The sequence below is a fragment of the Cervus elaphus genome, chromosome 8, assembly GCF_910594005.1.
Source record: "Cervus elaphus chromosome 8, mCerEla1.1, whole genome shotgun sequence".
Taxonomy (NCBI): domain Eukaryota; kingdom Metazoa; phylum Chordata; class Mammalia; order Artiodactyla; family Cervidae; genus Cervus; species Cervus elaphus.
The window spans coordinates 8,403,440-8,428,488 of NC_057822.1; the positions used below are offsets into that span (position 1 = coordinate 8,403,440).

The 25,049-nt window shown below is 36.7% G+C and overlaps 1 protein-coding gene across 1 annotated transcript in view; it reads left to right on the forward strand.

Annotated features, from left to right (window-relative positions):
- MACO1 (macoilin 1) overlaps positions 1-25,049 on the forward strand; it is a 65,760-nt gene that overhangs the window by 3,427 nt on the left and 37,284 nt on the right. Inside the window, exons 2-6 of the mRNA XM_043909283.1 lie at positions 11,288-11,429; positions 13,033-13,159; positions 16,978-17,101; positions 18,888-19,066; positions 20,282-20,783. Of these exons, the coding sequence (XP_043765218.1) occupies positions 11,288-11,429; positions 13,033-13,159; positions 16,978-17,101; positions 18,888-19,066; positions 20,282-20,783 (1,074 nt within the window). The remainder of the gene's footprint in view (positions 1-11,287; positions 11,430-13,032; positions 13,160-16,977; positions 17,102-18,887; positions 19,067-20,281; positions 20,784-25,049) is intronic.

The following is a 25,049-nucleotide window of genomic DNA, read 5'->3' on the forward strand; positions in this document are numbered from 1 at the left end:
GGAATGGTGGTCATTTTCTTTTACATTATTATGGGCTAAAACTTCAATGCCATTTTGAAAAAATCTGAGCCTGCATAGAACCTGACAGAGAGTAGGAATTCAGTGCTCAATGTTGAGCAAGTGAATTAGTAAATAAATGAACATAAGCCAGTCCATTCTACTCATTTAAGAACCTGCGTTGTTTAGGTAATTATGTAGGATACAGGATAAGATATGATTCCTTGTCTTCAAGGAGTTTACAGTCTAGGAGACCATAATTCCCTCTTAAATTTGTATAGTAGTTTTGAGGTTCCAGAAAACTTTGAGTTGTATCCAAGTAAAAATATTTTAGTTGAATTAAATTTTCACTGGCTGGTTTACCTGATGCATTAACAGACTTACTTTGCCCTGTGCTATTTTATGATGAAGTAGGCAGTCACCACTAAGTGAGGAAATATATATACTCAGATGAAATTGATGTGAAAGTACTTTGGAAATTATGAAAAAAGTTTTTAATAAGAGAAAGTAAAATTAATAACTCTACTTAACTATAACATTTCAGAAGCCTTTGGCTTTTAGGGCAGTGACTCTCTCCCTGAGTCTGCCTTCACACATGCACCAGACACTCCCCAAAGTAATACCTAATGACTCCATGCAGTGATTGTCCAGGTGAGATGGGGTTGGAGTGCTGTGTAGTTTTTAAAAGCCTTAAGGGAATTCTCTGTGGTTCCACACCTTTCATCTTGCCAGGTTCCCCACCCCCTCTGAGAATTTACTGACTTTATAATAGGAAAACGAGAAGACAAGCTTTGGTGAGTAGGAGACGGAGGCAGAAACATTTATGTTTAAAGTCTCTGCAGTTAAAATCGTTGCTTACCCAAGTAAGTATAGTAAGAATTTTAAGTAAGGCATGCGTGTGTTTTAAGCTTCCGGAAATTATTTTATATTTCAAGCTGGTAGTTGAAGGAAGCACCCCTTCCCGTGTGGATTTATGGATACCTCCTGCCATGGTGTGCTGAGGTCTGCTGGCAATGTGTTGCCTGAAGGTTAAGCAGTGTAATGCTGTACCTGACTTTGACATTGTAGGACTGGGGACTTCCCTGGTATGTACCATGACTTTTCCCATCTTTATTTCAGAGGAGAATTTTCTGGCCTTTGACTTTCTGTAAATGGTCAAAGTTTATATACTTCTCAGCTTCCTAATTTCCTTTTTCAGACCCTTGTCTGAATAATCTCACCTCCAGAGAGTTCACTTCACTGCTTTTCCTGCTATCTTAATGATATTTCCTAAGCCTAGTTTTAGACTTCTTTGGGCCGTGCTTATTAAAGCCACTTGAGGCTGGCCTGACCCTTGGCTGCCTTAATTGTACATGTGTTCTGCAACTGAAACCCCAGACTCCAGTGTTGCAACCTCACAGCCTAAAAGCATTTTGATCATCTTGTAGGCCTTAACTTCAGCGGTGCTGGACTTGACAGAAAAGTGATAAACGTAGTATTGTTTTAGAAGGATATTGGGGAAGGGGGTAAATACAGTGGAAAATTTAGAAATTGAAATGTTTTCACTAACCTTTCTAATGAGGTGTTTAGCTTAACTCTTGTATTTGTAGTTTCTGTGAAATACATTTAAACAAATCTTCCACACTGGAATTTTGTACTTCATTTTTGCTAGTAGTGTACTACCTTAAAAAAAAAAAGTACTTTCCTCCAGCTTGCATTGATGATTCTTCTTGTCTGAGTGTTCTTGACAGTTTAGTTTCATTAGATGTTTTGAAAATTACTTTAAGTTGCTGCTATCAGTTGAGGTGGGGAAGGGAGTGAACATGATCTATTTCACACTATTTGCTTAAAAGCATCCTGTTTTATTAATGATACTTTCCTTTTTCTTCATATTGGTTCCTCATGGCTTTTCTTGAACCTCACTAGATTTGGAGATTGATTTTAATAGTAGTCTGAATAGCTTATTATTTTCACTTTCTTGTTATATACCTATATATTGTGGACCCAATCCATGTTCTGTAAGCACTTTTATTTCCAGAGTCTATCTTTGGCCATTTCTCCCAGGTTTTCTAGATACTAGAAAAAACCCCTTTGGGGTTTTATGTGGCTATATGTGTGTTTTGTTTGTCATTTTCTAGGCTACCATCCAGATGATATACTTAAGGGGCTATAACAAGATAGAACATATATCTTGTGAAATCTGGAGGATCAGATAGAGATTTTATAAACTTAGTTGAAACCTGAAAGTGAAATACTATAATTTGGGTTACTTTTCTTGATGAAATTTAGTGTGCCCTTCAAATATAGCTATTACTTTATTCTCTAGGCTTCCCAGATTTGAGTGTAATTATTTTACTTGGATCATTTTCAAGAAATAGGTCCAGAAGAAAAATAAATTTCTTCTCAACAAGCTGCATAAGTAGAATGGTACATACCAACAGGAGAAACACATACCCTCTGCTGCCCCCCCCCTTTTTTTTCCCATCATGGATTTCTTCAAATACCTGAGGAGTGACTATTTCCTCAAGGTCTCTCACCTTCAGGCAGTGCATTCTGGTAATGGAAACTTTAAAAAAAATGTAATCAACTATTAGAGTATATACTTTGAGGCTTTCTGTCTTTACTTTGACATTTAGTTTAACTGACATCAAATTGGCCTCAGCTCATCAGCCTTCTTAAGATGCCTGTCATCCCCAGACTTTGAAGCCCCTTCATAGCATTGGCTTTCCTTCCTTTGTATTTTTACCTCTGCTACCCTTAAGAGCCATGTGCTCACATTGACTCATAGGGTTATAACGTCAGAAGTCATTTATCCCTCACCCCATCTCCTCTGTTGCCATTTCTGTTTTGGAGGTTTTGCTTTTAGTGGCTTGAAATGGTGCAGCCAGTCCACTTTAGGTGTATCCATAGGAATCATCGATTCATTAAGGCTGTTTGGGATGTGCTTCCTACCCAGAGCTAGAAGGTGGCTACCCAGAGTTGGCTAGAAGTAATCACACTCTTGTTTAAAATTATATTACTACTTTGCTCATCTTCAAAACACTTTTAAAACCCAAATAAGCTGCTCTGTACTAAAGTCAGTGCTCTGGCTATCTTGTAGTGAGGTTACTTGAGCTCTGGAGAGAATGGGGACCGTTTTCTTGGTTAAACAAAAACCCCTGTCTCAGATGATAGAAATTCTAAGGTTGGAGTCTTCTTTCACAGATGTAGTATTATTTTCTTGTCTTCTTCTAGGCTTGACAAACTATACCTCATGGTTCATTGCGTTTCTGGCTTTTTTAAAAAACGAGTCGTCTTTTTATTTTTAAACTACGTCTTTCTCTATTACAGTGACCATTCTGTGAGTATGACTATTATTGGAGAGCAGTCTTGAATTGTCCCATCTTTTGTGCCATGGCTATTTCTGTAAAGAGCATTTGACTTTAGCATCTTTTTCTGCTTTTAAAGCTTCATAGTGTTTACAGATTAAGTTTATTGATTCATAGTTTGTGAATTAAGGTACTGAGGATTTATTCTTTTGTGAAGTGTTTTTGCTTGTTTTTTAAAAGCTTGGTTCTTCTGGTAAATTAAAGAATTGTGTAACTCGAATATATACACACAAAGGGATATAAAGAAGGGCAATAATAATTATTGTGCATGTAACAAGTTGAGAAAGTCCAATGTGATAGTTAAGCATATGGCCTTTAACATCTTATGAACTTGGGTTCAAGTAATGCCCCCAACACTAGTTATGTGATCTTGAACAAGTCATTTACCTGCTTTAACCCTCACTTTTCTCATCTGTAACATGAGGATAGTAAATAATATTATCTACTAGGATTGTTATAAGGACAATTGACCTAAGTCACGTAAAATACTTAATATAGTATCTGACACAGGCATGGTTGCTTGAAAAGTTGATTTCTTTTATACTGTTGTTGCTATAATTTTATTTTCATTCTGTTATTTAGTTCCAGGAAAGATACTAGTTTCACAGATGAGAAAACTGAGATTGCAGGAGGTTTCACTACTTGATAGAGGCCTCTCCTGTCTAACCCTGGAGTCTGTCCTCTCTTGTACTTATTGTGCTACTTCATCCTTTCTGAGTGGTGTTTACATGCAACAACATATAGTAGAGTTTGGCCCTCTCAAACTCTACTACATGTAGAACAAGTGTCCTTATCTTCATGTTTCAGGTGAAGCAGCAACTACCAGGAGTGTCCTGTGCAACAACATTAATCTTTTTTCCTTCTCAAAATGAGAATCTCTTTTCTATTAAATAATCCAGTATAGATGTGACAACAATGCAAAATGTGATCCTGGACTGAATCCTGGCCTGGATCCTGGACTTGATCAGTGCGTCTCTGTCTGTTGCTATAAAGGACATTAATGAGATAATTACTGAAATTAGAATAATGTCTATAGGTCAGGTAACAGTACTATATCAGTGTTGATTTCCTGATTTTGATAATTGTGCTGTGGTTTATAAGAAAATATTCTTGTTTTTAAAAAATTGAGTAAGGGGACATTATGTCTACAAATTATTTTCAGATGGTTCAGGGGAAAATGTACACATATATAGGGATAGAGTGATGACAGAAACTTGATAAAAGGTTTTATCATTTGTGAGTGGGTAGAAAGATATAAGGGAATTCTTTGTAGTATTTAGGCAACTTTTCTGTAAATCTAAAACTATTTCAAAATGAAGAGTTAAGAAAAGTAACACATGCTTGTTAGAAAAACTAAAGCAGTATGACAATGTGTAAGTTTAATGTAAAAAACCTTAGTCGTCCTGTTCTGGAATGAGCACTGTGATATAATTTATAAGTATGGTTTCTTCTTTGATCCATATAGATAAGTATTTCTTAACAGAAATAGAGTTCTATTTTATATACAAGTTTCTTGGTTTTTCTCCACAGTTAATCGTACCGATTTTTTTATACACAGAAATTGATTTATCTTTGAGTGGCAACACAACAATGCATGTATAATTCACTCTGTGTTCTCTGGTCTCCTAACTTCCATTCCTGTGCTCTTTCAACAGTGCCCTGCAGCCTATTCTGTGTTCCTCAGGTTTCTTTTCTATTGAATGGCAGTAACTGCCCTGCTTATGTGATAGTTCTAGGGATAAAAGTGAGATAATTTTAATATGAAAGCTTTTGGAAGAGTTACACAGTGAAAGTGAAAGTCGCGTCCATCTCTGAGACCCCATGGACTATACAGTCCATGGAATTCTCCAGGCCAGAACACTGGAGTGGGTAGCCTTTCCCTTCTCCAGGGCATCTTCCCAACCCAGGGATCGAACCCAGGTCTCCCGCACTGCAGGCGGGTTCTTTACCAGCTGAGCACAAGTGCAGAGTAAATGTGAAGTATGATTAGGTAGATGATCTTTACTGTCGAAGGTATGAAGCAAAATACTTGATTCACTTATGAAATAAATCTCTAATGTTTAGACAATGTTAGCACAGGTTTTAGGGCCTCTGGCTTGTCTTCTTTCTCCTAATGTCTTCACCCATTTTCATCCCAAACCCCTAGCGTCCACACTATTTAAAGTGTTTTTGAGATAGAAATTCTAAGACTTTAAACTTTCTGGTTGCATTAGGTTAGAGTACCTGTCATTAAAGAAGGGAGTAGCAGAGGATGAGATGGTTGGATAGCATCACCGACTCAATGGACATGATTTTGAGCAAACTCTAAGAGATAGTGGAGTATGGTGGAGCCTGGCATGTTACCAGGGGGTGGCAAGGAGTCGGACATAGCTTAGTGACTGAACTACAACAAACCTGTCTTTGATATCTTGAGTCATAAAGTACTTTAGAAAAATGCTATACAAACAATTCTTGAAAGCTTTTTTCAGTGATTTACATTCTAGAGTTTTTTCTTTTTAAATTGGATGTATTTCATCCTGTTAAGGTTTGTCGTTTCAGTGTGTGTGTGTGTGTGATTGACTTCAGCCTGGTTTTCTTTGCAGCCTGCAGGAGGCCCAGAATAGAAAAGAAAAATACAGAACAGCTTAGGTCTTCTCAGGCTGCTCTCCTTTTCTGGATTTAATGCAAGGATTGGTTGCAGAACATAGCAGTGGTTCTAGTCTTGAGGCTCATGCATGACTTTCTGTACACCACCATTCCTCAAATGTTTTCTCTCAGGACTTCTTTACACTCTTAAAAATGATTGAGAGTCCAAAGAACTTTTGTGTGTATGGGTTATATCTAAAATTTTTGCTGGATTAGAAATTAAGACAAGAATTTTGAAATACTAGTCATATAAAAATAGCAGTAATAAATCCATGAGAAGAGTGGTATGCTTTTACATTTTTACAGATTTCTTTAATATTAGACTTAATAGAAGATAACTTTGAGGACCCTCACAGTAGTCAGAGCCAATGTCAGTTAGGCTAAATGGAGTAATGATCTGGCATCCAGAGCAAAGCTGATAAGATGCCTCTTTTACTTGCGGGAAAACTGGTGAGAACAGATTCAGAGCAGGTGCATGGTAATCCTTCAGGAAGAAGCTGTGTTTGTCATCTTCATTGTTGTTGCTTTGTTCAGACCCCCTTCCTAGTCATCTGTGCATCATCTCTCCCTCTCCCTTTATTGTAAGTGTGTGCTTTGATAAAAGCTCTACTGTTGGTCCTAAACACTCTTATGCGTGGCAGGTCATTCATTCAACAGATAGTTGTTAAGTTTCTCTGGTGTTCAAGGTTCTGTGCTGGGCATTGAGAATAAAGCAGGGAACAAAATGGGCAGCTCCTTTGTTCTCATGGACTTTGCATTTAAAGAGTCATACAAAATGTTATTTAACTATAATATGATTCTTATGGTACAGGATACTCTGAGCATATAATGGGGTACCAGTCTGTACTGTTGGGTCAAGGAGGCCTTTTTTGAATAAATGTTCATGCTGCATGCTGAAGGATAAGTAGTATTGGAAGTGTTTCATTTAGTTTTAAGTTGTATTTCTTTAAGGATCTTATCTGTGACTGAGAAAGAAATGTAGAAAAATTGACCCTGAACAGTTTGAATGTTCCCAGTTGAGGGATGGACAGCTAACAGTTCAGAGATAAGTACTGATTATCTGAGTAGATCGTTGTCTTCTTTCTGAGACATTGTGGAATTCAGTGGAAGTCTTTGACTATGAGACGTTTATACAGAAGATAGTACTCTTCTCAAATTTTAATGTATGCACAAAGAGTCTAGGGATCTGGTTAAAACATAAGATTAGACTGAATAAGGGGTGGGCCCAGAAGTACTGCTTTTCTGAAAAGCTCATACATGATGCTGATGCTGCTGGTCCACGGACCACACTTTGAGTAGCAAGACTACAATTACATATAATAAGACTTTTAACAGGATACCAGCTGAACAAGAGGCTGGGCAAATATTCTATAGGTGGTGTCCAATAGGAAGAAGTATTTGATAACAGTAGAAGACAAAGCAGTTTGGTTCAAGAAGTATCATGCTACATAGTGAAAGGCAAAAGGGATTCACAGTTGCTATTACAGAGAGGACAGGAAAGCTGGGCATTGCAATAGATGATTACTAGCACAGCCAGAGGGGCTTCCCTGGTGACTCACGGTAAAGAATCCGCCTGCAATGCAGGAGACCTGGGTTCGATCCCCGGGTTGGGAAGATCCACTGGAGAAGGGAACGGCTACCCACCCCTGTATTCTGGCCTGGAGAATTCCATGAATAGAGGAGCCTGGCAGGCTATAAAATCCATGGGGTCGCAGAGTTGGACACAACTGAGTGACTTTCACTTCACTTTTCACTTTAAGCACAGCCAGAGAAATATTTCACAGACTCATTTCTGTGGTGAGGACCAAGTGAACTAAATGGCCATTAGTCTGCCTAGGGAAAAGGTCAGGTACTGAGGATTTATGGCCACCCTGTGGTAATTAATTATGTGACTCCAGAAAATGATCTAAGTGATACTTAGAGACAAGAGATACTAGAGACAAAGCACTTTCTGCACTTTTGGTTGGGGGTGGGGGAAAGAATGTTCAGTACTATCTCTCATTAATCATAAGTGATTAATCCATAGATGGCCATATTTCTAAATAGATTCAATTTTAAAAAATGGTTATAAGTGGCAAGGGTAGGAATAGAATGGGGAGAAAAACCAATCTTATGGTTAATATCCACTGTGAAAAGGTCACCAACAGTAAGCCTAATATTTGCATATCTCTTCTGTATTTCACTGGCACCCAGAGTAGAAGTTATCAGACTATCAAAATACATTGTTGCTCTTCCTTTATTTCGGGATATTATTATGGAAAGTATCTTTTTGTTGCAATTATGCTTTAAATTTTTGTTCAGGATAGTTTACAGTAATTAGTAAATTTGTTTGAATTGGAGACTTAAAGTAACAACAAGTTAGCCATAAGTCATATTATGAACTATTAAATCAAGAAAAAATATGATTAAGTATAGCATATTTTTTCATGATTTAATAGAACTATTTTGGAATGTTATAATAATGGTTTAAAGTGGAGTGAAAGTGAAAGTGAAGTCGTGTCTGACTCTGTGCAACCCCATGGACTGTAGCCTGCCAGGTTTCTCCAACCATGGGATTTTCCAGGCAAGAAGACTGGAGTGAGTTGCCATTTCCTTCTCCAGGGGATCTTTCCAACCCAGGGATCAGCGAAGCCTGGTCTCCTGCACTGCAGGCAGACTCTTTACAGTCTGAGCCACCGGGGAAGCCTAAACCCTGTCTAAAATTTTCTCCCCCTCTAGAATGTCATCTCTTTGGATTTGTCAAGATCTTATGACCTTCAGAGTATGGGAGGAAAGGAATTAGTCAGATTTTCTACACTGATGAGCAGTCATTTTAAATTTCTTTTAACTTTTGTACCTGTACCTATAGAAGGTTAATAGGCATAATTTACTGATACAGAAAGCTCAGTGAATACTGAATTAGGCAACTGTCTTAAACATTCTAAAACTCTATTAGATTGAATCTATAAAGTTTGAAACTACTCCTAGAGTAAAATCAACTGTTAAGATTGCCTCTTGATTTTAGAGGTAGGCCTACCTAGAAGGGGGAGCCTGAGGAAAGCTGAGGGTATAGCACATGTTTGTGAAAGATCAAGTTTCCTTCAATATGTGTACTTCTAAACGTGACTATAAGAACTGAGTATCAGGAAACATGGGAGTTATGAGAGCAGTGGTTTGAAAAGAAATGAAATAAACCAAAAGGAACCCCCTTGAGTTACAGAATTGAAAATGAGTAGTCACTATAACAAAGATAATCATTTTCATAATGCTTTATAGGTTTAAATGATTGAGCTATTAAAAAGTATTCAACAGGTTGCCATTCTTAAGATTTGTTGTTGTTTAGTTGCTAAGTCATGTCTGACTCTTTGTAACCCCATGGACTATATAGCCCGCCAGGTTCTTCTGCCCATGGAATTTTCCAGGCAAGAATACTGGAGTGGTAGCCATTTACTTCTCCATAACGCTGTCTAAACAGTGAAATGGAATGTTGCCAGCTAGACCTGGCTCCTGCCATGCTTGGGAGCATCTCGGGCAGAGAGCAGTTGGTAGAACTCTTACGTTCTCCACCTGGGAAATAGTGACAACTAGCCTAAGGAGGTGCCCACCATGTCTTATTCAGCTACAAGGAAAAAACCACTTAATTTTAAAGCCAAACTTGGAAATCTAGTTTCAGACTAGATCTGTGCTCCTGAATGCCCGCATGACTCAGATATTCCTTCTAACAAACTATGCCTTGCTCTTCACTGGATCAGCAGTGGGTTTAATGAGTGAGAATGAGAGCTCTGTTCTTATCTGGCTAATGTGACTCCAGTGAAATGAATGTAAAAGTCGGACTTAAGATTTAAACCTGTGTTTTAGTCTGCCTTGGGTTCCTTGATTCTACAGCAAACCTCTTCATCAGAACTTACTGTCATGCCTAAAGAAGTTCTACCAAGAATCAGTATTAGAAATTGACTCTAGTTGCAAATTATGTATCCTCATGATACTATAACTCAGAGGTCAAACCCACATCTCCCAGATTGCAGACAGACTCTACTGTCTTAGCCACCAGGGAACCCCACTATATAACATTAAGGGTCATTTGTGTCTGTTTCTGACATTCTTTACCTGTGTGGCTCTTTAGGGCATCAAAAGAATCCTCTATGCTGGATCCTGCTTTATTAATGTTACTCCCAATAATATAAGTCTTTTTGTACCTTATTTTAATATATTTTAAAATTATTTATTAGAAGTCTTGATTTATTGTTCATGGTGTATATTCAAACAACTGGTTTAATCACAGCAATATTGGAATGTTTCTGTTGCAGAACACCGTGCAAAGCTATAGCCCAAGTCAAAGTGAATTTAGGCATTTTCAACCTTAATATCTTGGAAAATCTTTTTTTGAAATACCTATATTTAACCTGCTGTAGAACTGATCAAACTAAAGACCTTAGACTTAAAGACCTTAGAGACTTTTATTAATAGGCAGAGTTTGAAAGCTCCATTATCTTTAATACAACTCATTAGTTGTATGAGACCCATTCAAAGAATGCGTTTTTAGATTATATGAAAACTGTGTGTTTTTTTTTTAATCCAGGCCCTCACTCTGCTTTGAGATTGTACAGTGGTTAGAAATGCATTCTGACTGGCTTATCAAAGTGTGTTCCTACTTCACAAAAGTCCAAAGGGAAGTGGGAGGACACATTAGCATCTCAGCTAGGGCAATGCTGGGATCCTTTAAGGTTTTTCCTTTAATGTACATTTTGATACCCTCATAGCCCTTAGAAGTGATTGGCATCTGCTCCCTAAGTTAATGTCTGTCTATTTGGGGAAGTTATGTGGTTTTTGTTTGGTTAATGCAGATGAATACTATAGAGAGAAGTAAGAGGAGAAAGAGGGGAGAAAAAGAATTCTTCAAGCATGTAGGGATGCGCATCAAGAATTTCAAAGACTTCAAACAGATGTAGAGGGGTGGGGAAACAGCAAATTTGAAGTTGCTCAACCATGACATTTCTTCTAATGATGAACAGCTTGAAAGCTGTAATTTTGAGAGTGTTGCAGTGTTTTGAAGTCAGACACTTAGCACATTTTAAAATAGTGGTGAAATTTAAATGGGCTTTTTCCATCTTAAATGGAATTAAGCATTTTGGGTCATCTTATTTTGATAGTTGTGGGTCTCAGAATGAATACCAGAGCTTTTAAAATTTACATGGGCCATGGCAGCATCTCTTTTTGTCTTTTATCTCCATTGTTTTCATAGTATAGAAAGATATTTTTCTCTTTTAAATAAAGTAGTGCATTTTCATTTTCTAGTTCTTCACCAATGACCTTGAATTCTTTATTTTCATATTTTGCAGTACATTTTTATACCTGAAGTTCCTGGTGGTGTGGGCACTTGTCCTCCTGGCAGATTTTGTCCTTGAATTCAGATTTGAGTACCTATGGCCATTTTGGCTTTTCATCAGAAGCGTCTATGATTCCTTCAGATACCAGGGACTGGTATGTTTATTAATACATGTTTTTAAAGTATAAAGGATTTAATTACCCCTCTCAGAAAGTCTTCAATAACTGCTAGTGAAACTGTTTAAAGTAGGTTTTATTAGCAATACTTAGGTGACTGTATTGAGCTAACAGAGTCTGTGGGCTGAAACTGCCCTTTCAGGCCACTTTGTCTAAATCCACTGATCAAATCATTAAACTCCCTCCTCCTCTCCCATTCCAGTGAAAAGAAGGGGAGGGAGGTAGGCGTTCAGGAGGGAGAGGCAGAGTAGCCGGGGAAGCAGTAATTACCTACCCAGCCCTGCTCTGAAGTACCTCTGGGGCCTCTGGCTTAGTGATCGGGTTAGAGTTAGAACAGTGGTTCTCAAACTTTGTGTGCTCGGGACCATTGACACTCTTAACAACTGTTGAGGACTCCAGAAGGCTTTTATTTGTGTGGGTTACATTTACCCATATTTACTATATTAGAAATGAAATCTAGAAAAAACTTTGATGCTTTTTTAATTTAAATAAAATTTTTAAATTTTATTTAAAATAAAATTCTAATTTAAAATAAAAATTTAATACTTCAGTCACTTAAAATAACAATAATAAACCCATTACATGTTAATACACATGTTAATACATGTTAATACACATTAAATTTTAAAATGAAAACTAACTGTATATTCCAAAACAGAAAAGAAATGAAAAGATTTGACTACATTTTTGAAAACCTCTCTAATGTTTGGCTTAATAGAAGACAACTGATTTTCATATCTACTTCTAAACTCAGTTATTACCAATATCATGTGTCATGTAATCAATGATTTTAATCAGTGAATATCAATGTCATGTATTCTAGAAGACACCACCATACTCCTGAGTAAATGAGTGTGAAAGAGATAATGCCTTAGTATTATTATGAAATTATTTTACTTGGAAGACTTCTGAAAGGATCTCAGAAATCCCCAGGGATCCGCAGACCGTGTTTGGAGAACTGCTGGATTAGAGCAAGGGCACAGGCCCTTGACTTGCTCCCTTGATTGACCTGTAGTTCTGTTGTGTTCCAGAGTCACATCTTAAACCTGTAACTCTTCTCCCCAGGCCTGGTACTCTGGTCAGAGCAAATCCATGCCTTGAAAAGGTGGTTTCGGGCTCATGTCCTGTTAGCAATAGATAATGCTGTATCCAGAGGAAGCTGCATTGTTGGACATCTGCGCTATTCTTAACCACAGTTGGGTTTCATCTGTGTTCCAACAGCCTATCCTTTAAGAATGAGGCTATTTAGTAATGTTTTATGAGGAGAGAGGAGAATTTTCTGTGTTAAATTCTGTTTCTTTTAGGTAACCCACCTGTGTAATCCAAATAAACTCACTGTGAATCAACCTCCATTTGTTCTGGTCCAATTCTTCATGATTTGAGGCCATAAATAGGATTACTCTTCAATGCTAAATTAACCACATCTTTTTATATGGGTGATTTAAAATATTTAAAATTTCCTGTAATGTGCTCTGTAGTTATTGCGTAGCAGCTTCAGAGATTTTGTTCAACGTGCTTTTAATAATCTCTGTTTGAAATGAACACTTCTAATATGTGCTTTTTATTTTGTCTTTCCCTTTAGGCCTTCTCAGTATTTTTTGTTTGTGTAGCATTCACGTCAAATATAATATGTCTGCTATTTATCCCCATTCAATGGCTTTTTTTTGCTGCTAGTACATATGTGTGGGTTCAATACGTATGGCACACAGGTAAGTCTTAATGGTTTCTTAGATGGATCGAAATCTTAGATTCACACTTCTCAAATGTGATTTCCTTGAATAGATTATTTAGAATTGAGTTTAATGTGGACATTTTATAAAGATTCCTTTTCATACGAGATTATAGTGTACCTTTAAAGTATGTTTCTTTTTTGTTAAATCAAAAGTTTAAGCCTTTATGATTTGATATTTTGATTATAGTCATTTCAATTACCAACTCTCATTATGAAGTATCCATATTTTTTAAAAAATTAAAGCAATTATTATTTAGGTAGACTTGAAGACAGCCATGTGCCAAATAAGAAAAATGTTCCTGCAGCTTTAGCATTGAAAGGAATGTCAGAAGTCATTTAGTTGAACCTTTATTTAGTGTAAGAATCCCCACAGCATTGCTGGCACATGGTGTTTTAATCTCTGATTGAAAATCTACAATGCAAGAAACTTACTAGTGTCGTTTTGGGGCAGTTGGAATAGAAAATTCTTCCTTGTACTGAGCCAGAATTTTCCTCCTTACACTTTTGACCCAGAATATCTTGACTGTCTTGGGGTGCACTGATCACTTCGAGTTGAGAAAGTGCTTTCTGCAGAAAAATAGATGGGAATATACAGAATATATATTTTTTTCAATTTCAGCAGGCTTACAGACCATCCCTCTAATCCAAACATTGGACCCCTGTGTTAGAGCCACACTGAATAGGTGTACTCTTCCGTCCATGTTAACATTTCTTTAGACTAAAACCCACTGTCATATCCTCTCATGTTCTTTTCTGTAGACAAAGCATCTCTGATTTCATCAGCTTTTCCTTGTATGTTATTTTAAGCACTTTCACCATTTTGGTCTCCCTAGTTCTTAGTGGCTCTCTAAACCACAGTGTACATTTCAGGTGTGTTCTGGCTTGAGTGAAACTACATAGTCACCTCCCTTCTTCTTAGAGCTATTCTTATGCTATTACAAACTAAGATGAGATGAGATGTTTTAATAATTCCAGTCCACTACGAAGCCTGCACATAGGACACATGGGGATGTGAGGACTGGCCCACAGACATGTGGGGATGTCGCACTTGTCTGCGAAAGCTGCATGAAACTTGATTCCGAGGCCCAGCTGTAACCTGTAGCATTTTGACCATTGAAAGAGCACCAACTAATAAAAGCTCTCTGGAGCAGCATTCATCCTCTTCTCTAAATGCTAGAAGGATGATGTTGTCCCATGTTAGGAGACACAATTCAGCTGTATTTTTGAAGTATCTGCTGTGAGCATGGTTTTCTCCATCTTTAGCACTCTCTCATATCTGACTGAATTTATAAGCTAGCATGCTTCTTCCTTAGTCTGCTTTCCTCTAGTTAAAGTGATTTTTCTATATACCAGGTTTTACTTGTATTTTCTTGTCCTGGGCCTCAGTTTCGAGTGAGTTGCTATTTACACTTATTCTCTCTAGGTCTCAGCTTTTTTTCTGTCATATGAGGGTGGAGTGATCTAGATAATAATTAAAGGAACCTTCCAGCTCAGATAATCTGTGACTCTGATGAACTATAATGATTTTCTAAGTTGCTTTAATAGTGTCTTATTAGTTGAGAAAAAGCTACTCATGTAACTATTAATAGAATTGGAATTCAGTGGGTGACCCACAAGGCAGCAATGAAGCTAATGTAATAAATGATATTGGTCTCTCTTTAGCTCTAGGCTCAGAAATGCATGTTGGAATACCTAAGTTATGAAATGCATTTTAATTCAGAGTGGTTAGTGAGCAAACAGAACAAACCCTGTGTTCTTATTAGGCCCAGTAAATATGAGTGCAATTTTTATAGGTTGGGATCAATTTCTCTTTCATTGTTAAAATTTAACATTTTTAAAAAGAATGTTAGGAATGGTTGATGAAACTATATATATTGCCACAAGAGCATGAAAATATTATGTCATTAGTTTTTCCTTATTGTTAAGAGGGAGAAAACAGGATATAAAACTGTATGTACAACATTAAACTATTGAACTATTAAACTAGTTCAAAAATATTTTCAGTGTGGTTTTATTTATTTAGATGTAGGAATATGAGTAATATGTCCAAATTTTTCTATTTTTTCCTGTAATATGCTTATTTTGTTTATGATAACTTTAGAATTTAATATAGAAATTAGATATTTACAGAATGTAAATTTTTTGAAATGTATTTTGAAATGAATTTGAAAATGGATAATCCTAAGGATTGCCTTTTGTCTTTCTACCTTGCAAAAATACCCTTTTTTTGATTTATTAAATCTATAAGAATGGTTGAAGCCATTAGCTGTTTTCACAGGACTTTGTCTTATCTTATGGACTAGGTCTTTGGGGACTTGAATTCTCCTTAGAAGCAGATTCAGTATTGTTTCTGTGAATTTGGACACAATTTATATAAACTCTGGGCCTCACTTTGCTCTTCCATAAAATAAGGAAGTTGGACTAAGTGGGACTAATCTTTGGGACTAGTTTTTCTAGTCCCAAGATTCTGTAATTTTTCTTCTGTTTCATCCGTTCCAAAGAGTCTTAGAAAAAAGCCTTCTAGTCCTTCAGGTCACTGAGTTTTCCCTCCATTTGTCTGTTCTGTAACTGGCTTGCTTTATACACTCTCAAAGGGGATCTTTCCAGAGTTATAGCTCTCATGTCTTTGTGTTCCATCTTCATAAAATACTCCCTTATTAGTCATGTCCTCACATGGATGGACCTAGCCTACAAACTTTGACTCTAAAATCCAGTGAAAATTATCTGATTATTTGAGTCTTGTTTATTCTATTGCAAATTGCTTTTTCATCTGTTGAAAATTGTTTTTAATTACAAAAGGAATATGAACTTGTAGTTAAGAAAGAAAACTTTTTTGAATAATACTTGAATGTCAGAAACATTTCTTAGTGCTGTAATTCATTCTTTAAAAATTGTTTTTTTTTTTTACATATCATTCTATAGTAATACAGGTCTTCATCCTTTTGAAAAGTTGCATGATATTTCATTATATAGATTTATTATAATTCAGCAGTTCCTATTGATAGGCATTTAAGTTAATTCCAAATTCTAGTTTTTGCTATTGCAAATAATACATTGAAGATTCTTTTTTTTTTTCATTTATTTTTATTAGTTGGAGGCTAATTACTTTATAATAATGTATGAACATTCTTATACATTTATTCCAGGGCTCTTTTATATGTCTATAGGATAGATTCCTGGAATTGGAATTTCTGGGTCAAAGGTATAAGTATTTTTAATTATACTGCCAAATTGCCTTATAACAAAGTTACCCCAATTTATATTCTTGCTAAGAATGAGAGGGAAGCCGTTCACACATCTTCCCTGTACTATTACCCATCTTCAAAATTTTGGCTTTATCTGATAGGTTAAAATAATCGAGTCTCATTTAAAAATTTTTATCTCCCTAAGCAGTAGGGAAGTTGACATCTTTTCACATGTTTTTAAACTGTCTATAACTGAGTCACTGAGCGCGCACACACACACACACACACACTTTTTTTTCTTTTATAACTTCCAATTTTTTTTCTTCAGTTGCCTTTTTTATTGATTTGTAGGAGGTCTTTGCATGCTAGGGCTATGATTTCTTTGTTTTACATATGTTGTAAATATTTTCTGCCAGAATACTATTTTTTATTTTTGTCTGTGATTCCATAGCATGTTTTGTCATAGGAAAGCTTTCAATTTGGATCAAATTGCTTTTTAATTAGTTTCAAAGTCTTAAACTTACTGTTGTTGAACCAGTCTCCCAAACAATCCATCTGTTATATTAGCTAATGTTTCATTGATGCTTGTCTCTCTGCTGCTTTCCCACAGAAAGGGGAGTGTGTTTGCCCACAGTATCCCTCTGGATACTCTTTGTTTATATTGAAGCAGCAATTAGATTTAAAGATCTCAAAAATTTTCATGTAGACCTTTGTCGCCCATTTGCTGCTCACTGGTGAGTATTATGTATATTCTTAATCTGTAATCCTGTTCAGTGTTTTCAATGTAGAATGGTAAATTTAATTGTAAATTTTTTCTTAGAGATATTATACGAGTTCAGAAGACAACATAACATGGGGTGGTAAAGAACATGAGCCCTCTAGTCAGGGAGATGAGTGTTTGAATCCCAGCTCTGCCCCCTAACAGCTTTGTGCTTTGGACACGTCACCCTCTCTAAGCCTTAGTTCTCTTACCTATATATTGGGAAGCTGTCTCATGGAATGTCATGGGAAAGATGAAATGAAGTGATATATGTAAAGTGTTTAATTAGGTCCATGTACATAAGTGTCTGATACTTGTTATCTGTTTTTATTGTAATCAATGATGATTCCAAAAAGTCTTGAAATATATGACTATTTCATGGAGCTTAAATGATTTTAAAATTTCCTTTGCATGTTTACAAAAGCAAGATAATATTATTAATAATTTTTAAGGACTATTATTTTTAACCTTAAACCATGAAACATTTTTTTAAAATAAGCTTGATTTTTGTTTATATCTGTTATAGAAATTACCACTTAACTGTATATTTCTTTCAAATATACCAATTTTTGCTAATATTTATGGTAGAAACCAAAACAAATAAGAACCAACCAAAAAATAGTTACCAATATATTTAAAATCTTCACAAACAAGTGAATTAAATAGACTTGGTCAATAAACTTGTCACTATAAATTTGTGGTGTGATCACATTTAGACTAATTATAATTGATAAATTATAAGTTTTAATGTTAATGAGACTTCCCTGGTGGCGGTAAAGAATCCTCTTGCAATGCAGGAGATGCAGGAGACGCAGGTTCGATCCCTGGGTTAGGAAGATCCTCTGGAGAAGAAAATGGCAACCCACTCCAGTATTCTTGCTTGGGAAATCCCATGGACAGAGGAGCCTGGCAGGCTATATAGTCTGTGGGGTTGCAAGAGAGTCGGACATGACTTAGCGACTAAACAACAGCATTAATGAAGCTTAAGAAAAGTTTTGACAGACAGTGTTTTCAGAGGCTTTGAAACAATATTAGACTGATGGCTTGAACGAAAATATTTCAGATTTTTGTCCCAGAGATTAGAGTTTTAAGTACAGCTGGTTTAACTTGTTGGTGCAAAACAAATGTTGGCTCTGATAATATCAGATACTTGGTTAAACGATTCTTAATTTATGTTTGATAGAGTGTTTGTGAACTAATTTTCCAGAAATAGCTGGTGACAGGCATTTCTCAGGCAGTAAGATGATGAGTCACCTGAATTTGACCCTGCCTTCTAGTATTGAAAACCAAATGATGTGTTTGATTTTAATGCTTGCAATGTTTCCTTATGACCACTCATAAAATCTCTACCTTTTTAGTTTTCAAAAACATGCAGATAGGGGTCGGCAAGATGAAAAAAAAGAAAAAAAAAAAAATGCAGATCCCTAAGTCCTAACCATGCATGAGGCAGGTTCCATGTTAATCAAAGACTTTAGCCACTGTATCCAACAGTCCCTGTGGTAACTCTTGAGTGTATTTGAAGATTGCCAGGGCCTAATGAGCAGCTTCTTATGGTCCAACGGTCCTGCTGTTCCATAGGAATTTGTTCTGCATGCTAGCTGCCTGATTTCCACACCAGCCATATTTATTTGTGTTTACTGAGTGCTCAGCTCTTATCATCATCTGTGGTGGTGAATCAGCCATAGGGTCCTCATGTGCTTGATGCATGTGTTGCTTGTTTTCTTAACTTACATTTACTAGCAGAACTGTTTTCTTTGTAGTATTGGATACCCTGTGGTGACTTTGGGCTTTGGCTTCAAAAGTTACGTAAGCTACAAAATGCGGTTGAGGAAGCAAAAAGAAGTGCAAAAAGAGAACGAATTTTACATGCAGCTTCTTCAACAAGCCCTCCCTCCGGAGCAACAGATGCTACAGAAGCAAGAAAAAGAGGCTGAGGAAGGTAGGGCTTTACTCTAAAGCTGTTGGCTCAATAGGTTAGTTATTAGTTTGTTTGTCAGTAGTATTTTTTCAGAAAAGTTGCTAGGGCTTTGGAAAATTACCATGGCTTTTTGTGTTTTCTGGTGTTCCTCTTTAGGACTGTTGCTTTACTTGGTCATGAAATACAGAATATGTATGATGTTTTCTGCCTAGTGTCTTAAGACCATGTGCTTTTAAATATGTTTATTTTTAAAATTTATTTCATTTCCTTTTATAGTTTATTTTCTATTTTAATATTTTGTTATGAAGATTTTAAAATATTTATTCTCAGTGACAGTAGTATATGTAAATATGTGCATTTGTAATTGAAGCAAGCCAAGTATAAGCCAGATAGAGATGTAAACACAAAATTGTTTTACAAATCAGAATTCTTCTAAATAGAGCAAACATGGCTAGGTTTTATTTTAAATGGTTTGTATAATGTAACATGGATCTTAGAATGACGTTTTTCTAATACAACCTCTCTCATGAATATGTAACCAATTCAATAAGTAAACAGACAGCAATACCAGTTTTCTTTGGTTTTTGTTTTTAGTTGATACATGACAAAATCTTGTTCTCTGGTGTGGTGCAAAATTCTCTCTTCAAATACACTTTGTCGAGTTGAATATGTAGACCTATACTGAAAATTCATTGTAAAGCGTCCTAGTAAATGATAACAGACTTATTACTTTAACAATAGAGGCAAGACAAAGGATAGGTGCTCTGTATGCTAACATCACACCTGTTTGTTTCATTTAATCTTTCTTTTCAGTAAAGTTATTAAATTTGCTTAATCCAAGCATCTTTTTAAATGTGGCCTTTTAAGATTATGATCTGCCTATGTCCTGTCACCCCAGTGAGAGACAAGTTTGATTTGACTGATAAGTGAGGTATAACTTAATTGTAAAATCCTCATATTCTTTTCAAGGTCAGAACTTTAATGACTTGGTGTTTAGAAATGATGGTGATTTTCTAAATGTGCAGCTTCTCAAATTTTTTTGGCCTTGCTTTCGAAGTTAGCATAATGTGGTATGGTTATTGCTTCTGAATGAGCTTGCAACTTAATGTAGTGTGTTTCTAAGTGTAGATGATGCAGTTTGTTGAATCAATCCATTTTGTTTTTTTACAACTAAATATTCCAGTGTGGGGTTTTTTTTTTTTTTTTTTGCTTGTTGGTTTGTTTTTGGTATTGTAGCAGCCAAAGGATTACCTGATATGGATTCCTCAATCCTCATACACCACAATGGAGGTATCCCAGCCAACAAAAAACTCTCTACAACTTTGCCAGAGATAGAATACCGAGAAAAAGGGAAAGAAAAAGACAAAGATGCCAAAAAACACAACCTTGGAATAAATAACAACAATATTCTACAACCTGTAGACTCTAAAATACAAGAAATTGAGTATATGGAAAACCATATCAATAGTAAAAGATTAAATAATGATCTTGTGGGAAGTACAGAAAATCTCTTGAAAGAGGACTCATGCACTGCTTCCTCAAAAAACTACAAAAACGCCAGTGGAGTTGTGAACTCCTCACCTCGAAGTCACAGCGCCACGAACGGGAGCATCCCTTCCTCATCTAGTAAAAATGAGAAGAAGCAGAAATGCGCCAGCAAGAGCCCGAGCGCTCACAAGGACCTAATGGAGAACTGCATCCCTAATAACCAGCTGAGCAAGCCGGACGCGCTGGTGAGGTAAGGGGCGCTGTGTCCTCACCACACTTCCCGTAGGCTGGACTTGGGTCTCGAGAAGCGTATTTCCGAGTAGGCCTGCAGGGATTGTTTGTGATCAGATACTGTGACAGTGAACTCTGTGGTGTTGAGACGTTTAGTGTTTCTTCCCCACGGGTCTGTTGGTCACCCGCGCCATTGTCCAGGAGCATTGACTCCAGCCCTTTCCAGTGTTCTCAGTGTGAGGTGATAGTGATTACTTCCCACACTTGACAGATTTACACATAACTTGATTCTTCTGGTGGTTTTGAGAGGCGTATCTTTAGTCTTTTTTCTATTTGCATATCCAAAGATCATGTGGCATAGTCACGAAAAGAAGAGTTTGTGGCCTGTTCATGCAAATCTTTGTCAGACAGGTACAAAAAATAATCTTTCTAAAAATTCCATAGGTAAATGCAGTTAATCCTTGAACAACACGGGTTTGAACTGCGTGGGACCACTTATATGTGTTTTTCAGTAGTAAATACGGCAGTACTACATAGCCCCTAGTTGGTTGAGTTTGCGGATGTGGAGGAACCATGGATATGGAGGGCCAACTATAAATTACACTGGGAGTAATCTGCATATTGTTCAAGGGTCAACTGTACAGTGTTAGATATAGATTTTAATTAGAAATGTTTCTTTTCCCATGTTTAAGTTAAACATTGTTGTATTACCTTGATTGGCTCAGACTTCATTTTTCTATCTTTTACGTATTTTATAAAATACACATACATTCCTTTTACTTCATCAGTCAGTCAGTTTAGTTGTTCAGTCATGTCTGACTCTTTGCGACCCCATGGACTGCAGCACGCTGGGCCTCCCTGTCCATCATCAACTCCTGGAGTTTGCTCAAACTCATGTCAGTCGAGTTGGTGATGCCACCAACCACTTCATCCTCTGTCGTCTCCTTCTCCTCCTGGCTTGAATCTTTCCCGGCATCAGGGTCTTTTCTAATGAGTCAGTTTTTTGCATCAGGTGGCCAGAGTATTGAAGCTTCAGCATCAGTCCTTCCAATGAATATTCAGGACTGATTGCTTGACTGGTTTGATCCCCTTGCAGTTCAAGGGACTCTCAAGAGTCTTTTACTTCATATCTTTCAATTTGGAAATTGAGATCTGAACTGGAGCTTTTTAATTTTTTTTCTCTATATTATTTTTTAAAATTGGAGTGTAATTGATTTACAGTGTTGTGTTAGGTTCTGGTGTGCAGCAAAGTGATTTAGTTATACATATATCTCTACATTCTTTTTCATATTCTTTTCCATTATGGTTTATTATAGGATATTGAATATAGTCCTCTGTGCTATACAGTAAAATTTTGTTTATCTATTTTATATGTAGTAGTTGGTATCTGCTAATCCCAAACTCCTAATTTATCCCCCTACCCCCTTTCCTCTTTGATTACCATAAGTTTGTTTTCTATGTCTATGTGTCTCTTTCTGTTTTGCAAATACATTCATTTTGCCGTATTTTAGATTCCACATATAAATGAAATCATATGGTATTTGTCTTTCTCTGACTGACTTCTCTTAGTATAATAATCTCTATATCCATCTGTATTACTGTGTATGGCATTATTTCATGGAATTTTTAAAAAGTACATAGCTCAAGAGGGCCGCTGTGACTCCCTCTCTCCACTGAGTTATCTCATGTTCCTGTTTGGCTTGTTTCAGAGCAGACAATTTATGAGGGAAAGTTTCTAGTATTATAAACTATATGAATTAGATTAATAATTTGTTTTAGTTTTCTGATTGGCAGCTAGATAAAGGGAAACACAGGTGGATTCTACTCCTTGAGGCTCTAGAGGTTTTGTAGCCCTTGGCCACTATTGGAAACATACTGTGCTGCCACTGCTGCCAGGCTGACATTCACGTGTGTTGTTTTTGACATTCTGCCCCATCATGCCCTGTGGAGAAAACACTTAGCAGACAGCTGTCTTTCATTTGCCCAGGGGAAAAAGACCAATCAGTTGACCTTCTATGTCAAAGGGAATATCTCACAAATTTACTATATGCTATAAATGAAACATCTGCCACCAGCTTTTTAACATGCTCTCTCCTGCACAATTTTAATAATAGCAGTCAAGTCAAAACAATTTTCCTCTGTTGGGTGTTAAGAGAGAGCAATCAAGGCTCAGTCCTGTGATACCATCTCACTTGAGCCCCACTTGTCATGTTGGTTAACTCTACTGCCTCATCTGCCTTTAGTAAAGAATTTCAAGGATGGCCTGTTTTCCAGTTGTGGGTCCAGTGCTCCTGTGCCCGCTCCTGAGGTGTATCCCTCTTCCTGTGGTCACTGATGTGTATTCTGCTGTGCCTTGATCTGAAGGGCTCCAGAGTATTACTCTGTTTTAGGGATACCTGCTGTCAAATACATAAATATAAAATATTAAATAGTTTCATAAGCTTCCATGGGATTATTTTCAACTTTTCATGTAATATTATAAAAAATAGATGATATAAATATCCAACAATGGGGAGAAACTTAAATACTTACAGTCCATCTATTTGATGGATTTTTAATACAGACATTAAAAATCATATTTTAAGACATAATATAGGATTGTGCTTATAATATTTCATGAAGAAAGTAGAGAGGAATCTTACTGAAAGCATTTTGTTTTTCTGATATACACAGAGAAAGAATTTGACGGGAAAGGAGCCAAAACGATAATAGTAGTTATTTCCCCTTGATAGTATTGGGGCTTTTAGTTTTTCTTTCATCTTTCATGCATTTTAAAGTTTTTCTGTGATAAAAATGAAAGTTTATGAAAGGAAAATATATCTTCCTTGACTTCATATATGTTTTGACGTTAAGACTCTAACGGATCCAAACCTGACATGTTTGAGCTGTTAGCCAGAGAGTGGATTTGTTATCTTGAGATGGAAAAGGCTGCGCTCGAAGTCTCTTCGACAGTCTGTACATGAGTTCTTCGCTCTTGCAGGTACATCCAGGGCTGTGTACAGGTCCAGGCTGGCTAAAGGGATAAGACTGATTGTCCCTTTTATAAATTTTTTAAAAATCACTTGAAAACCAGTGTTGTATTATTAGTAGTAAATGCAACACATTCCACATAGCTATGTGTGTCTCAATAACATGGTTGAAAACTGCTATATTTGCGGAACCAATTCATTGAATTTGCAGGGGGGAATTCATTAATATACCACTTTCAAAGAGAAGTCTTGAAGATTGGTATGGCTGTCAAAGTAAGGTCTGATGGTCGTTCCCTGTTAAGGAGGAAGCAGTCCTTTAGGTCTTTTCATTGTCTCTCCAAGCTCCAAGCATGTTCTCTAGTGTGCTGTATACCACAGACTGACAGATGACTGCACAAAGGCCAAAGCTGGCCCACTGACTGTTTTTGTAAAATAAGTTTTATTGAAACGTAGCCACACTCATCCATTTGTGTAGTGTCTGTGGCTGGCTTATGGTGGCAGAGTTGAGTAGTTGTGACAGAAACTCTTTTGCCTACAAAGCCAAAGATGTTCCTAGCCAGCAACTAAAATGTATGCTGGTAGATTGCTACGGTTGGGGAAGGTGAGGAACTTGGCAATAAGCATTGCCTGTAGGCCACTTTCCAGGAAAAGTTTGGCAACTTGCTAAAGCATCTTTTGGTTTGAGAAATAAGTATCTTACAAAATGACCCAATTTCTGCCAGCTTGATTTCTGAATTCTTTACCCAAGTTATTTAGAGACAGACTTAAAATATTGGTAGCCAAAAATATTTTTAATTTTGACATGGAAAAAATTCTGTATATAAACAAAAAAGGAATGAGGAAGATCAGTTATTTTAACTAAGTGCTGGGTTAGAAAGGAATCATGTAAATTAGAATGAGGTTTGCTCAATTTTTTTCTCCAAGTGGTCAGTTTTTAAATATTTTCAGTGTGCAAAAAATTATAGAAAATTTAGGTGGAAAAAAGGAGACATATGACACAAATCACTTAAATTTTTGTTGTATTTTCATCAACTGAATTTGTATAGATGTGGCCATAGCGTTTGTGTAGTTTTTTCGTCCTGATTTTTCACCTAAATTATATTGAAATCATTTTCCCAACTTAGCCTAACCCTGGTTTTCACTTGATGTGGAATATTCCATGGCAGTTCGGTATGATCATTCAGTGATCTGTCTGAGGTCCAGTAGGTCAGAGTGTAACACCTGAGCTGCTTTCCTGTAGCCTCAGGGCCTGCAAGCAGAAGAGCCAGCACTGCTGTGCTTGGCACAGTGCTCCCTCTCAAACACAGCCCAAGACT